Genomic DNA, 15,221 nt, shown 5'->3' with positions numbered 1-15,221 from the left:
ACCTCGAGCTGTCACTGTTCCACTCTTCCTCATCATTGGAGGAATCCAAGTCACTGCCATCCATCTCATTGTCCTGAACAGATTAAAAATAAAAACAGGAAATTAAAAATCCCCCCCAAAAGAGACCACAGGTGCTTGGAAATGACACTTCTATAAAAGTCACAGGAGCGCGAAGAATGTGATACCTCAGTGTGCGCCTCTGAGCTTGCCGTCTCCTCTCCCTCTTCACATGACAAGTCGAGTAATTCCAACGCGTCGCCGCGGCCGTGTGCTCGCTTCGCAGTGGGAGGCTCGTCATCTGAATCATCCTGAGGGGACAGATGGGGCTGACTCAACACCAGTGCAAAGATTTGTACAGAAATAGTTGTGAGCAAAGGACAAAAAGCTGAAAATGGCTGACATTTTTTTTTTCAATCTTTGAGTACAGATAAATAAACAATTCTGCAGAGGGCACAGTGAGCATACTTTATATGTACACAGTATATATAGTATTCTCATGCCTCTCAAAACATCACCTTCAATAAATATGCTGATATAACTGATGATTATTTAAAAAAAGTACAGATACACACACTATTTTTTCAATTGCCATTTACACATCGGGTCGTTAAAGAAAGGATCAACGAATAAGATTCCATCCCCTTATAGAAATAACAACCCCTTATATCTACTACTCGGCATATCTGATTTGTCCATCACCGACAAATTTAAAAGAAAACTTTGTGAATATGTGAATGTATCATGCATGGCAGTACACACTATAAATAAAATTGAAAATTGAATTATCCTATTTGTGTAGGATGACTCCTGAATCTCTCGCCTAAATCTGAATTTAGATATGTACGTGAGTCAAATGTATGTTTTTTGTTTTTGTCATGTATGTGTTCCTGTTTTGTCTTTTGAAAATGTAATAAACACATATTTAAAAATAAAATATAATAATAATAATAATACATTTTATTTAAATAAAAAAAAGAGAAAAAAAAAGAAAGGATCAACAAAATATGTGAATGTGAATATTCTGCATCAAAACAATTCATACAGGCAGGGATGTAAATTTGAGAAAGTTGCAAAAACTTAAGACTCCCCGACAAAGAAAAAAGAAACCTACTCGACAGCTGCTGTAGATAATGCGTCTCTTCTTTGCATTGTACAAAGCCACCTCCTCGTCTCCTCTGGCTGTTCGAAAGTCCTCCTGGTCCCTAAAAAACAATTTTCATGATGTTAGCAAACTAAATGTTGTAAAATCTTATTAGGTATGTGAGCCGCTCTCTCTGATGCTTGATGGGTACATTAAGACGTTATTGTTTTTTGACAAGCAAGCATAAAACGCTGAATTCTATCTAAATTTGGAACTATTTTAAAAAGGGAGTACGATTTATTTCCATTTAGATAAAAATATTACAAAACAAATCCATCATGCTTCATATAAACAGTGTCATCTAAAACCAGTGATGGAAAGTTAAAGACATAAAGTATTGTACTTAAGTACAGTTTTAAGGTACTTGTGCTTTGAGTATTTCCATGTAACTTTATACTTCTACTCCACTACATTTTGAGGCAAATATTGTACTTCTTACTCCACTTTAGCTGACAGCTTTAGTTACTTTTCAGGTCCAGATTTAACACAAAAAACATGATAGTGGGGTGATTAAAGTGACATTTGTTTAAATTAAACCTCATAACGGTATGTTAAGATTATAACTTTTATGCTTAAATAATACATCAATAATAATCATCCAATTATATATTTGGAATATATATAACAATCTGAGTGGGTGTCTTCTGCATAACAAGTACTTTTACTTTGGATACTTTAAATACATTTTGATGTTGATACTTTTGTACTTTTACTTCAGTAAGTTTTGAATGCAGGACTTTTACTCGTAGTGGAGTAATTTCACAGTGTGGCATTACTACTTCTACTTAAGTAAGGGATCTGAATACTTCTTCCGCCACTGCCTAAAACATAATTCAATGTTAAATATCACAAAGAGCATAGTTGTTTCCATTCACACACATTTAAAATTACTTGAGCTGGATGGGAAAGCTAATAATGCCATCTCAGGTACCTGTAGCTGCTGGGTGCCACCTCAGGCACCACCACCCTGCGTCTCCAGGCCTGCAGGTCTCTCTCTGTGGCCATCTGGCTGCGAGGAGCATTCTGGTGCATCTGCCGGACGCCCTCCACCTGTCCACTGCGACGCAAACCCACATTAGGGGGTGACTGCACGTCAGCTCGATCGTTCACAGACACTGTGTGAAGGGAAAATACATTAACCCTCATGTTGTCAATATGTGAGATAAAACAATCCAAATCCAGAGGTTTTTCTTGATACCTCTCCGTGGTGTGCTTGGTGCTGGTAACAAGGCTGGACCCTGTGCCTCAGCTGGCCCTTCTTGTCCTGCTCCAGCCCCAGGAGCTGCCTCCGCCCCGGGCTGGGTCTGCCGGTCCTGCCGGTCCTGTTGCCGCTGGAGCTGTCGGATGGCCTCGTCCAAAAGGCTGCTGCGTCTGATTGCAGCCTCGTCGTGCTCTGCAGTCTGCTGGCTGATCACCTGCTCCACGACCTCGCCATCACCTGAAGATGACACCGAGAGCATGAGCAGGTCGTCAAACACTTACAGTGACTTGTAAAGACATTGTAGCAGGAAAGATATGGCTAGTACAGCTTTTTAAGAGCACTTTTAAAACACTTTCAAGGTACCTAAACCAAATATTCAGACTCCTTTATTGTCACATCTAAAAGAAAATTTGATAAATGGAATTGCAAAAAAAGTTTACATAATTTGCTTATACTCACAGCAATCAATGTATGTAGTCATTTTGTTTATTTGACCAGCTTTTCATATATATATTTGATTATTATACATATTTGATTGTAGGTTTTGATCATAATTATTTAATGCTTGCTAATTTCTTCTGGGGTTTTTTAGTTGACATGAGTGATGGTTTAGATTGTGTAGAAGACTAAATTATGTTGAAAATCTTTTTTTTTTTTTATGTAATGATTATAATCAAATTTACAAGCATATTGGTTACATACTGGTTAAAATTAAGCACCTGCTCCACGACCTCGCCATCACCTGAAGATGACACCGAGACCATGAGCAGGTCGTCAAACACTTACAGTGACTTGTAAAGACATTGTAGCAGGAAAGATATGGCTCATGTTCTTAAATTGACTTATTGGCTGATAAGCAGTGAATATGGACCTGTGATTTATACATAGATAAGTTCCTTTTGCCTTTAAATAAACAAATCATGGTCACAGGAATGCCTGTGTGTGGTTGTTTCTGTTCTTACTGGTGGCTACGTATCCCAGCTGAGGAACCAGGTGTTCAGCAGCAATGTTCTCCCGGCCTGGGACAAGACGCTGGTACCTGAAAATCAAGTAGAGACATTTTAAAACCCTACTTATTATTGTTTTTCATAGTGGCCGGGGGCATCAAGAACTTGCATGGAACTACATTCTAACATCTGGGGGTGCGGGATATATCGGCTGCTGTTAACTGACAGAAGGTGTCTGCTGTACCTTGGTGGATGGGGGTTTCCATCCACGTCCACCAAGAAGGGTGGGGGCATGAGATGTGGCGCCTGCTGTGTCTGTTCATCCAACACAAAGCCATTGGTGTCCCGGATCAGCGGCCGGTAGTCTGTGTGGAAGAACACCTGGTCTGGAAGCTGTGGGGACCAGGAGAAAATGCAAGTTCCAGATTTCGTTACATTCATGTGATCGGGAGTTATTTAGACAAAAACTTGTTTTTAAATTAGGGATGGGAATAATTACTCGATGATGGATTAATGGTGATTAAGAACTTGTATTGTAATCGTTCTGTGTATTTTTTTTATTTAATTTGAATTTCATCTATGACTGTATATCAGTACTCACTAAACTGAAATACGGCCGAGCGTTCAGTTCTGCAGCCGTATGTGAATAAGCCAATGAGCTGACTAGCTTACTGTATCAAACCTTGCTAGTATGAATTACTGAGTTTGATTTTATCCTAAAATTATTTAAACACAAAACACATAAAATATGCAAGATTACTGTGAAAATTAACCTCATGCCTCTTTGGAGGCTAAAACATACAACATTGAACTCCTTATTGACGTTATCTTTACAGTTTAATCTCATTTGAGTTAGTTTTATGATTGACAGTCTCTTTTTGTCCTTTCAAAATAAAACCATACGTTATCAAAACAGGCTTTTGCATAGTACTGTATGTATACATGCATCGTTTAGTCGATGAATTGATCGTTAACGTTATGGATAATCAAGTTAACAGGTTTCTTCCATTTCTGAATCTGGAAAGTGCCATACTGTGAAGTTGTCAAGTGAAAATAAGCATCCCTAAAAATCTTGTTACTATAGATTTGTAGATTTCAACCGGTTACATTGTTTATACGATTGTTTGTATAAAGATTTAAATGTAACATTATCCTCGCCTTCTCATACGGCTTGGAACTGCCGAATCCGAAGATAAGCAGATGGCCATGGGAGTCCGTGCAGGCAAAGCGGTGGCCATCAGGGGTGAATTTGCAGTCAAAAACGGCTCCGTGACCCTGGCCCTCAATCTGGATGAGAAACACAAACTCAGCTTCAGAAACATGTTAGGGACTACAGAGACAAACGTCCTTGCATGATTTTTTTCCCCCCTTTTCACATCCTGCAGGACCTCAAAGTAGATTATCTTTCAATCAAATTTGATTTCCTTCTCTTATCTACTTGGTGCACAGAGAACAGAAAGTTCACAATAATTAGTCAGACTCGTCAAACAGCTCACAAATAGATAGAAGGTGAAGAACAGGAGAGTAAACAATGAAGTAGCAGCCTCAGGAGAAATGGGACAGGGACAGTAACAGGATTTTGCAACTGTCGTTTATTGCCATCAGAGTATCAGAGTGTGTCTCTAAATGAGCAGTGTTTTGTTTATCATGTTGCAGAACTGTACCATCATTTATATGCAATGTTACTGATAGTGCTCAGTGTCAGTTTACCATGTTGAAGTAGTGCTGTGTGTTTGTCCCTCGCAGCAGATTCCAAATAAAGACGTTCCCATCGTGGCCAGCAGACAGGATGATCCTGGGGTCAAAAGGGTGCGGCTCCAGAACAAACACCTCCGACTCATGGCCCTGAAAACAATGTTCTGGTTAGCACCTGGTTTTAAAATGACTGGCTTAAAATATGTGGTTGACAGAGAGAGAAAGACAACATTGTGCAATTACTTTAAGGATATGTAGCAGCTGTCCTGTGTAGGAGTTCCACACTTTGAGGAGATGGTTGTTAACAGCCGTGATGACTGTATTGTCATGGCGATCCCACGCTACCATGGTGACTTTGGGTTTGAAGTAGCTTTCCTCTTCACTCATTGGTTCAACACTGAAAGAAAAAAAAAAACAGCACATTTAGAAAATGCACACAACTACATGTTGTACCTTTCAAAATATTCCATCTTGTAGATATACAGTTGATTAATTACTGAACACAAATTAAAATACAGTTATTGGTAGCTTGTATCTGATGCTGTAAAATGATATTATGCATGTTGCTAACTGTTCCCCCATCTACAGCATGAGAGTCTCTGCACAGGCACAAGTGAAGCAAATGCATCCCCATTATAAAGTCAAACCAGGGGAAGAAAAGGTTTAGTTTTTCTGCCCCACTTTTCTTTTGTCATATAGTCCCCGAAATCATGCGATTATGTTTAAGCAGACTATATTTATGATCATTTTACTATTTTTAGCAACTGATAAAACAAGTAATTATAATAAATCCTACTTTTTTTTAGCCCACCCTATGAGTAGGTTCAGTCAATCCCATTGCTGATTGTTTGACTGCCAATCACAGTCTGTCAATCCACACAGGAGTTGATGCAAGATGCATGAGGACCCCCACACACCTGCCAATTATTTATCTATACAAGTTTGCTCCCCTCCCACTTTAAAAGATAACCAGGTGCACATGATTCTATGCATCTTTTCTCTTTTACACAACTTAAATCTGTAATAATGAACAGAATATTGAACAGACGGGTGCATTTAGTGTGATCGAGGTGTGACTTCCTCTGCCATATAAACACATAACTATGGGAGGCAAACTTAACACAATACCAAACTGAATAGATGTAATGATTAAATGGTGAGATAACAGCTATGAAAGTGTTTTTGTACTTTGATTATAAAAAGTGAAAGGAAGTGAAAATTCTGTTGGCAGATGAGCCCTCATAAAAACTGCCAGTGAGTTTCCTTTACACAGTAGTTCCTCTCAGAGCAGACAGATCTGAGCTCTGGGTGGTAAAGCCCAGTTTTTCCTGCAATCCAAAATAAAATCCGAAAATCTAAAACCTTAAAGTAGTTAGGTTAGGCTTCAGGGAATCGAACCGGCGACCTTCCAGTTACAAGCCAGATTCTCTAATCTCTAGGCCAAGGACAGCCATTATGTTATTTTGTCAAGCAGGACTATTCGATGGTGAACAGGAAGTACAAACTAAATGCCTTTTCCTTTTGTTAACCCCCCCAATATTCTGACCACACTGAGATTAAATGTACTGTAGCTAGTCTCTGGTTTCAGCAGGCAGATCACACAGCCATTGTTACAAACATACAACATGCAACAAGGTCAATGCACATCAAGGCAGACAAAACAAGTATTGTGGATGTACCAATCTAACTTTTTAGTCCCGACACCTGGGATTTGGGATTTATGCCTTGCAGTGTGGAAGTGACTGGGATTATTTTTTTATGTGTAAAACACTGCTTTGAAAAAGAAATCTAATAAATGAATACATAGATATAAATGTACTTAATTGTTCTATTAGAACAATACAATGTGCACCAGTAACTTGGTAAAAAAAAATCCAGAATGTAATACATTATATATAAACACAGAATTGTTTCCAATTCACTGATACCCAATCCATCTATTTGAGTCAGTATCAGTCAGACAACCAACGTTAGTATCAGATCGGTTCATCCTTATTGCTTAACAGATATAGTCAGAGTACTTAATAAACTTTGCATAAGCAGGCAAAGGTTTTCATCAGTCAGAAATCATTACCCATTAATAATGATGCTGCATGTAAAATCGGACTGTTTCAGTCATTAGCTGGAAGTGATAGAAAGTCTTGCTGATGTAAAGCCAGCCTTCTCACAAACAAGAGCCGGCTACGCTAAGGCTTATACAACCTGACAACTGAACAAATAAAAGATTCAGTAAACGTAGTACTGAGACATGATCCGACAGCTCTTTGAGGCAGCCAAGGGAGCACAGGATTTGTGCTTAATTTAGCAAATCTTCCAAATATTTTTTTACAGCAAATTAGAATCTTGTTCTTGCATGGCCTGTTGCCTTTACCATCTTTGTGTCACCATTTGTTCTTGACAGAGACATGACTGATGAGGATACATCAAAAGAATCCACAACGGTGAGCAACAGCAAAGTGCTCCTTACCCTGGAAGAGTGGCAGACATGTTGAGCAGGATGCACCTCCACTGCTGCCGCAGATGGAGCTTCCAGATCCGTGCTGTTCCATCTCGACTTCCACTCACAAACCTGAGACAGGACGTTACATTTACAACGTTACATTCAATTCAGTATCTATGAAAGAAAACATATGGTGAGTAAGTACAAACACTACCATACCTTTCACCTGAGTGGCAAAATTGGATGCTATCAACTTTGTCCTGGAGAAAAAATACAGAGAGTGCTCATCAGTAATTGTGTAATTACTAAATGTTTAACATGTTGAAGCAGATAATGCAGCTAGAAGTTTATGTCAAATGTTATAAATGCAGCATGCTGATCATCAGATTTTGACTTCTGAGAGGGTCCTCACCGTGTGCTCATGGAGCTCTGATACCTTTTCTGGACTCCCACCTCCCAAATAATATATTCTGATGACATCATCAGTACTTCCTGTTGCTAGGAACATCCCACCTGAAAAAAAAAACAATCTGAAGTTAACTTTTGAACTTTTTTTTCTGTATTAATTAACATAATAGTCTGCCTTATATGATCAGTTACCTGGACTGAATGATGAGCACACAGTCTGAACTCCCGGCCTTGGCCGCTCTGTAAACTTGTATGGCCGATCACTTGAAGGATAGAGGAGAAAGTGTTACTTATTTTCTACAGAACAGGACAAGATGTGACTATAGTTTACGGACTGGAAAAGCACATTCTACTGACGCACAAATGTTCAAAGTAAAAAAAAAAAAAAAACAGTATTTTGGGCCTTCTTAAACCATCTTAAACATTTTCCCCACATCATTTGTCTACACATGCCTCGTGGCAACCAGCAGTTTAATTAATAAATTGAACTACTTGAGGACAGATGGTTAGATCATTCCTTTGTCATCCAGACTCATCAGCATACTCTGAGGAAAACAAAGACCACTAAATACACTTTTTCGTTCAAGTCTCTCTTAATATCTTATTAGTGTCGGGTTTGGAATTCATACTGTATACAAGTAGATGCTTGCTAGAGTACAGGCTCTTTGAATACAGCTACATTAAGGGTAGGGCTAATAATGGAATCACAATATGGACCTGTGCAATATCCAACATGCAGGATTGCGCAATATTTCATATATTCATTATCCTTAACTGCTTATCTGAACTCGGGTCGCTGGCCCAGCTGGCATTGGGCGAGAGGCGGGGTACACCCTGGACGGGTCGTCAGACTATCACAGGGCTGACACATGGAGAGAGACAACCATTCACGCTCTCATTCACTCCTACGGGCAATTTAGAATCACCAATTAAACTTAAGCCGGTTTCGACCACACGACCCCCTCGCTGTGAGGCGAAAGTGGTAGAATATGTGTCTTAATACCTTGTGCAAGATGTCTTGACCTACAAGTTGTTTACTACAGACTTGTGAAAAAATCTGTTTAGTAGAGATATATATATTTTTTAAAAATCATATTACAATTGCAATATCAGTCAAAACCATCGCAATTAGATTTTTTTTTTTCATACAGCACTAATTATGGAGCTTTATTATCAATTTAGTTGCCGTTGTTGGGACAGAAAAAAAAAGCCTTTCCAACCCTGGCTGTTGCCCATTGCTGGCTTCCATAAAAAGAACTGCCATATCCAACTAATATTTTTACATAACTGCCTTCAGTTTATCATGTCAAACTGTTAATAGTCTTAGATCTGGTACACAAGAAATCACAATGTTCAGATATCACCAGCATCATGTTTCTTGTCAATCCATGATACACTGTCCTCAAGCTTTGCTCCTTGATAACAGCTTTTAAAAATGACTTGGTGATTTACTCATAACTCATCACAAGAACACACGTGAATATAAATTGAATTACCAGTATTTATGTTTTTTTATACTTTTTACAGCTGAATATATGTGAATGTTGCCATTTCAAACATTTCTAAATGGTCATGAAGCAGCACGCACCCAAAGTTGATGTTGTTGACGTCCCACTGCCAGAAGCAGACAGTAGCATCAGTTCCAGTGGACAGCATGTAGCGTTTTGAGCCCTTGGCAAACGGTGAGAACTGAAAACACAAGACACTCACAGATCAGGCATGAAAGTCTGAATGACTCAAATTATACTGAAATCAAGAAATGCATTCTCAATAGAGGGTCCAAAACAAAGACAACAATAAGTACGTTTCCATGCACTCAGCATCATGTGCATACTGCAAAAATGTGTTTATAGCCAAGTTGTCAGAACAATGAAGGCTTGATGGAAACATATTTTTAGCATAAAACAAGACATTGCCAGACCTGCTTCCACCTCCTCTTCTTGTTGTATTTTAGTCAGACTCGATGCAGCAAAAACTTGTAGTGCCAGCCAATGTTTTAAGTCCCTGCTCCATTACAAAAGTATGCTATGGTATATCAAATTAATTCATTAAAATAACAAATGAGAATGAGATGCAGTGTGCCAACATTATAGGCACTCTTAATTCTGTAATCTTTTGGCCCTTTTAGCAATATTCACAATCACAAGGCAGTAACTGATGGGAACAGGCATCGCTTATAGTTTCTTCTTTTCTTTACCTGTAGGGAGGTAATGGATCCACTGTGACCCTGCAGCACAGCCACAGGGGCACAGGTACGAAGGCACCACACACGGATGGTCTTGTCACAGCTTCCCGCAGCGATAAGTGTGTTTTCATAATTAACCGCCAAGTCTGTGATCTCTGCAGAGTGTCCTCGCAATGTCGAATGAAGCCTTCCATCAAACGAAGACCAAATCTTCACCAAACAGTCATCTGAGCCCTGATGAAGAAAAATACCAATTCTACTTTAGTTCACATTAGAAGATGGTAACCTAGTACTCCTCCTATGACATAAACAACATGGATCAGATCATAACAACATCAAATATGTCCAGTCATAGTCAGTTGAGTGTCAAATTTAAAAATGTGCCCGATTAAAACTTCACGGGCGAATTCACAAAGACTGGACTGCAGTTGCTGATAGAACCATGAATTACCCATCACTTGCAACCGCCTTCTCCGTTTTAAGATCAAATTTACAAAAGAAACTGCACTAATGATATTACAGCACAAACAGTCCCATAATGTATTGCAGCTGAGTGCAATTAGCCCCTTTTTGAGTCTGACTGGAATTATCTATGTGGAAAAGTTTGAATGTTGCCTTTGCAAAAAGAACAATGGCAGAGAGAAAAAGAAAGACTGCGAGCTACAGGTCCTGACCGACAGGATGCCTCAAAACTTCAGGCAAGGAATTTAAATATGACAGAGAGGAATCGAAATTTGGATTTAATAACCCAATGTGTAATTGCTGTCGGTGTATTTAAATTCACACCTTCCGACTGTAAAAGAAAATGGCATGATTTCAAGTGGATGACAAAACAAAGAATCATCAGACAATGTCACGCCTGACACCTCCTATAAATTTGCTTCATTTTCCACCAACTTTCTTAAGACTAATTATTTCACTGTTACTGCATTTGGCTATTAGCACCGATCTTTATACTGGAATGTTAGGGCGCTTTCACACCTATCTCGTTTGGTCCGGACTTTAGGACTTTTCAGTTTGATCAGAACCTAAATTCCAGGTGTGAAAGCCAACAGAAATTCCAGGTCCGCACCAAAGGAGGTGGTCTCGGTCCGAACCAAACGAAACAAGGTCCGAACCTTTTGCAGTGTGAAAACAACTTTTTTTATGGTTCGGACCTTCATATCAATGACAGGAAGCTTTTTTCTTCTTCTGCTCTCGAATTATGGTACAGGAAAAGACTTTGCCATAACTGGCATGATTGTGAGCAGTTTTCTCCTCCTCTCCTGTCGACGGCGATACAGTTTTCGCATTAAGATGAGGAGGCTCATCTTGTCTCATTAAGCTGGTGCTGCTGGTAGCAAAAGACCAGCAGAAGTATTAACACAGGTAAAAGGTGGTTCGCTGGATTCATTTAGTGTAAACACGTTAAGGAAATAACACTGACGTCAGATGCCGGCCGGCCTAACAACGCATCGTTACCAAAACAAAATGAGCTGCGGAAGTACACAGGGAGATGACGTGTCCAGTAGAATTGTCTTGTAAAGTCCGTTATTTCTTTTGCAGGACCAAATGTATACAATGTAACAGAACACGGACCTTGGTTCGGACTTTCGGGTGTGAAAACGCCCTTAGACACCAAATGTATGCATATTATAGAGGTGTGGGGAAAAAATCAATACAGCATAGTATCGCATGGTCATCCTATCGTGACTCAAGTATCGGGATAAAATCGTATCGTGGGGCCTCTGGTGATTCACACCTCTAGCCTATAACCTCATTAAATATGTGCAAATTGCACATGAGCACCAAGACGCTATTTGCTTGGCAGCACAGTTAGGGGTGAACTTTACCCTTTGAAATCACACACTTTCTTTTTGTCTTATTTATGCAGTTTAGCCGCTGCGACCCCATGCAATCATTTTGTGTATTTGCCTCCCTGTGGCTTCCCACTCTGCTAATCAGAGTTTCAGGAGAGAAAAAAGGATAAATAAATTCACTGTTATCGCTGCACTTTAAGATATGGGTACATTTGTGAGCAGGGTTGACAAGTTCAATCTTACTGTGAAGATCCTGAGACCGGTGCGATCAAACGCGATACAGTACACTGCAGACAGATGCCCCAGGATCCGCCTATGCAGCCGCATGCGCTCATAGTTGCTGACTGGATTAATTGAGCTGAAGCACTGCACTCCCGTCAACTCTCTCCCTCGATGGACCTTCACTGTTGATGATAAGACGCCAATCATCAGAATATAGTGAGGAAATTACAGGGCTGCAACAAAACTGAGATCAACACAAATACAGTGGGCGTGGAATACATTTACTATAATGTGATCAGGAGTGGAGGAGCGTGATCACAGGATGGGATTAAAAACATGAAAATACAAGAGGCTTTTCTTCAGTTTAACCAAGCATGTAAATGCATTGTCGTCCAATAAACCTTATGCCTCTAAATACAGCACAAAAAACTCCCACTCGTCTCCACGCACTAACTTGTTTTATCTTTTCTTTTGATACATACAGGGTTTACACAGCTTTTTAAGAGTAGCATTCAAGAACTTTTAGATCGCTTTTAAAGTACGAAACAAAAGATTTCCAAACTCTCAAGGCCTTTATCAACACATCTTAATTGTTACTATGAATGGAACTGCGAATACTAACCTTCACAAAATTAATTAATACCCACAGAAATAAATGTACAGTCACTTTGTTTATTTTACCAGATGTTCACAATAACTTTGATTGAATGTTTTGATTGTGATTATTTAATGAATAATTACACGATTGATTGCAAAACATTTTTCCAGACTTTCAAGACTTTGTACAAACCCTGTCCTGAACATTGGGTTATGTAAAGTTTTGATTTAAATATCAACAGAATGAAACAAACCACCATCCCCAACTTCAAACAATAACAAAATAACTGCTGCTCTGAAGTCTGATGCATCTGGATTGTATCTGTTGCTACGGGAAACGACAAAATATCAGAGAAACAAGATCACCCTCCATGATGATTTCATCTGCTTTAAGTTCTCACTGCCTCAAAGCGAAGTTGTTTTGGATTTCATTAGGCCTAATCTTAGTGCAACAGTTGAGTAACTCCAACAGCATTTCTTTAAATAAACAGGAAAATCCAAAAGGCAAACATGTGTAGTATTTTCCCTAAGGTAAGACAGGTTTTAAATAGGAAACGTTGATGCAAACAGGTGTAACAAGAATCTTTACAGGAGTGTGCAGGAGAAAAATATCATAGTAAACTAGAATCACTGGAAATTCTAACTAATTGATTGGCTAAAGCACTGGAAAAATACAAATTATTCCTTGCAAACTTCTAGAAGAAATGAGTACTTATGATCAATATAATAAGCATCATGTTAATAACAACTAATACTGCCATGTAACAGACTGCATTAAGGCGATCAATCTGGCCAAGTTATGGCAGTGCACCAAACTGATATCTGACGACAATAGCCTTCTACTAAAATCTGGACAGTCAGGGAAAGGAGGAATATGCAGTGTGTACAGTGTATAGCCTCAGTCCTTTAGGAATGAATGAGGATTTAAATTATTCAGACTTTTTAAGGTGCAGTAAGGCATTTTTAAAAAAAAAACACTGGCAAAGATTTCCATGCCAAATACATGTACCAATTTCCAGCATTTCCATTTGTCCATTTCATTGTTAAAAACACACAACAGATGAATATTGGGACCTACCTAGGTGTGGAGGTTTTTTGCAGTTGAAAGGCCTCTCTGGTGGTCTGCCCCGGTGAAGGGCTGCATATGATGAAGCATTAAACCGCACATTGTCGCAGTCTGAAAAACAAAACAAACAGTTTACACAATGATTACCAGCTGCATGTGGGAAGAGGATAGTAGCAGTTCTGGCAACTGCACAAGCCAAAAAATTATTCAAATCTTTATATTATGTAAAATTCAGTAGTTATCAGTATAAGAGGCAGATTGGATTTCCACTACAGAACAAACTCATTAGTCAAAGTCACTTTTCCCACAAGAACAGAGGTGCCATGACAGTTGTGTACCTTTTGCGGTCCTAAGCATTGACTGCTTTCCAGACCCCAGGAGAGAGTGTACACCTGGGACACATGATGGCACTTCTTTGTCAAGAATTGGTCCAATCTGCTTACAAATCTGTAGCAAATGGTCTGGCGCAATATGTCTGTTGGCTGCAACCTGTCAGGGCAAACAAGACAGAGCAGTGACATGTCACTGAATACAGATCACTGCTGAAACAATTGACAATTACTTTGGCGACTAAAAGTGCCGAAAAATCTTTAGGATTAGCAATTTGAATATGTCATCTTAAGCCATCAAACATTGGGTTTGACATATTTCACAGTTTTGTTATATTTTTATACATTATCAACAAATTTATCAAAAAATGAAAATCATTGTTACTTGCCCTAATATAACCATCATAAATGTAAGGATTTAGAAGCATTTTGGAGATGTCATCTTGGGCAGTCACAACGCGTGTTCGACATATTTCACTGTTTTCTGATAGTTACAGTTATGACATCATCAACAGATTCATCAATTGTGGTAATGGGTTTTAGTTGCCCTAATGTCGATGATTCTTTGTAGGATTTTATGTCATGTAGGATTCTGGTCTGGTCAGCTAAAGTTTACTTACAGCCAAGAAACCATGATATTTATGCTTTTATATTTCTTGATTTGAGACTTATATATATATACATTAGGGTGCATCAAAAAACACAATTCTTGAATTTTGATATGGCTGGGTGCTAAAAGTGTTCCAATATATGTAGAAACAACACATGCAAAATATTTTCCCAGTACATGATGATTTAGGGGTGCCACCGCACACCTGTTTTTGTTGGATAAAGTGGTTAACAGTGCTCAATGGTCGCCATGGAGATCTGAGGTAAACAATACTAGAGCTCAAGAAAACTGAGGTAATCTTTCTGTTTGAGGTGATCTTTCTGTGTTGGGTATGTATTATTACATATTACCATCATATCTGTAGTTGTGTCTTTGTATACTTATTTATCATAAGTCATTTAAGTCATATTTATAGGTATTTAGACTATATACAGTTAAAATTTGAGTATCTACTATCACATGACCATAGGCCACTACTACTATTGCCATCACTATAGACCAGTACTCCTATCACATCACCACAGACCAGTACTCCTATCACATCACCACAGACCAGTACTCCTATCACATCACTATAGACC

The 15,221-nt window shown here is 38.9% G+C and overlaps 1 protein-coding gene across 2 annotated transcripts in view; it reads right to left on the bottom strand.

Annotated features, from left to right (window-relative positions):
- The window catches only part of brwd1 (bromodomain and WD repeat domain containing 1), a 31,468-nt gene that overhangs the window by 12,394 nt on the left and 3,853 nt on the right, over positions 1–15,221 (bottom strand). For both annotated transcript variants that reach the window (XM_059331104.1, XM_059331105.1), the window contains exons 5-23: positions 14,040–14,190; positions 13,714–13,812; positions 12,060–12,220; positions 10,030–10,251; positions 9,421–9,521; positions 8,025–8,095; positions 7,837–7,937; positions 7,644–7,684; positions 7,452–7,553; positions 5,228–5,381; positions 5,000–5,134; positions 4,448–4,576; positions 3,534–3,682; positions 3,305–3,381; positions 2,340–2,579; positions 2,073–2,256; positions 1,112–1,202; positions 186–308; positions 3–73 (exon numbers count right to left, since the gene is read on the bottom strand). In XM_059331104.1, coding sequence (XP_059187087.1) covers positions 3–73; positions 186–308; positions 1,112–1,202; positions 2,073–2,256; positions 2,340–2,579; positions 3,305–3,381; positions 3,534–3,682; positions 4,448–4,576; positions 5,000–5,134; positions 5,228–5,381; positions 7,452–7,553; positions 7,644–7,684; positions 7,837–7,937; positions 8,025–8,095; positions 9,421–9,521; positions 10,030–10,251; positions 12,060–12,220; positions 13,714–13,812; positions 14,040–14,190 — 2,402 coding nt within the window. The remainder of the gene's footprint in view (positions 1–2; positions 74–185; positions 309–1,111; positions 1,203–2,072; positions 2,257–2,339; positions 2,580–3,304; positions 3,382–3,533; positions 3,683–4,447; positions 4,577–4,999; positions 5,135–5,227; positions 5,382–7,451; positions 7,554–7,643; positions 7,685–7,836; positions 7,938–8,024; positions 8,096–9,420; positions 9,522–10,029; positions 10,252–12,059; positions 12,221–13,713; positions 13,813–14,039; positions 14,191–15,221) is intronic.

This window comes from Centropristis striata, chromosome 4 (genome assembly GCF_030273125.1).
Source record: "Centropristis striata isolate RG_2023a ecotype Rhode Island chromosome 4, C.striata_1.0, whole genome shotgun sequence".
In the NCBI taxonomy this organism is placed as follows: domain Eukaryota; kingdom Metazoa; phylum Chordata; class Actinopteri; order Perciformes; family Serranidae; genus Centropristis; species Centropristis striata.
Note: the sequence above shows the minus strand (reverse complement) of the source record. Positions and strands in the feature narration are given on the sequence as shown.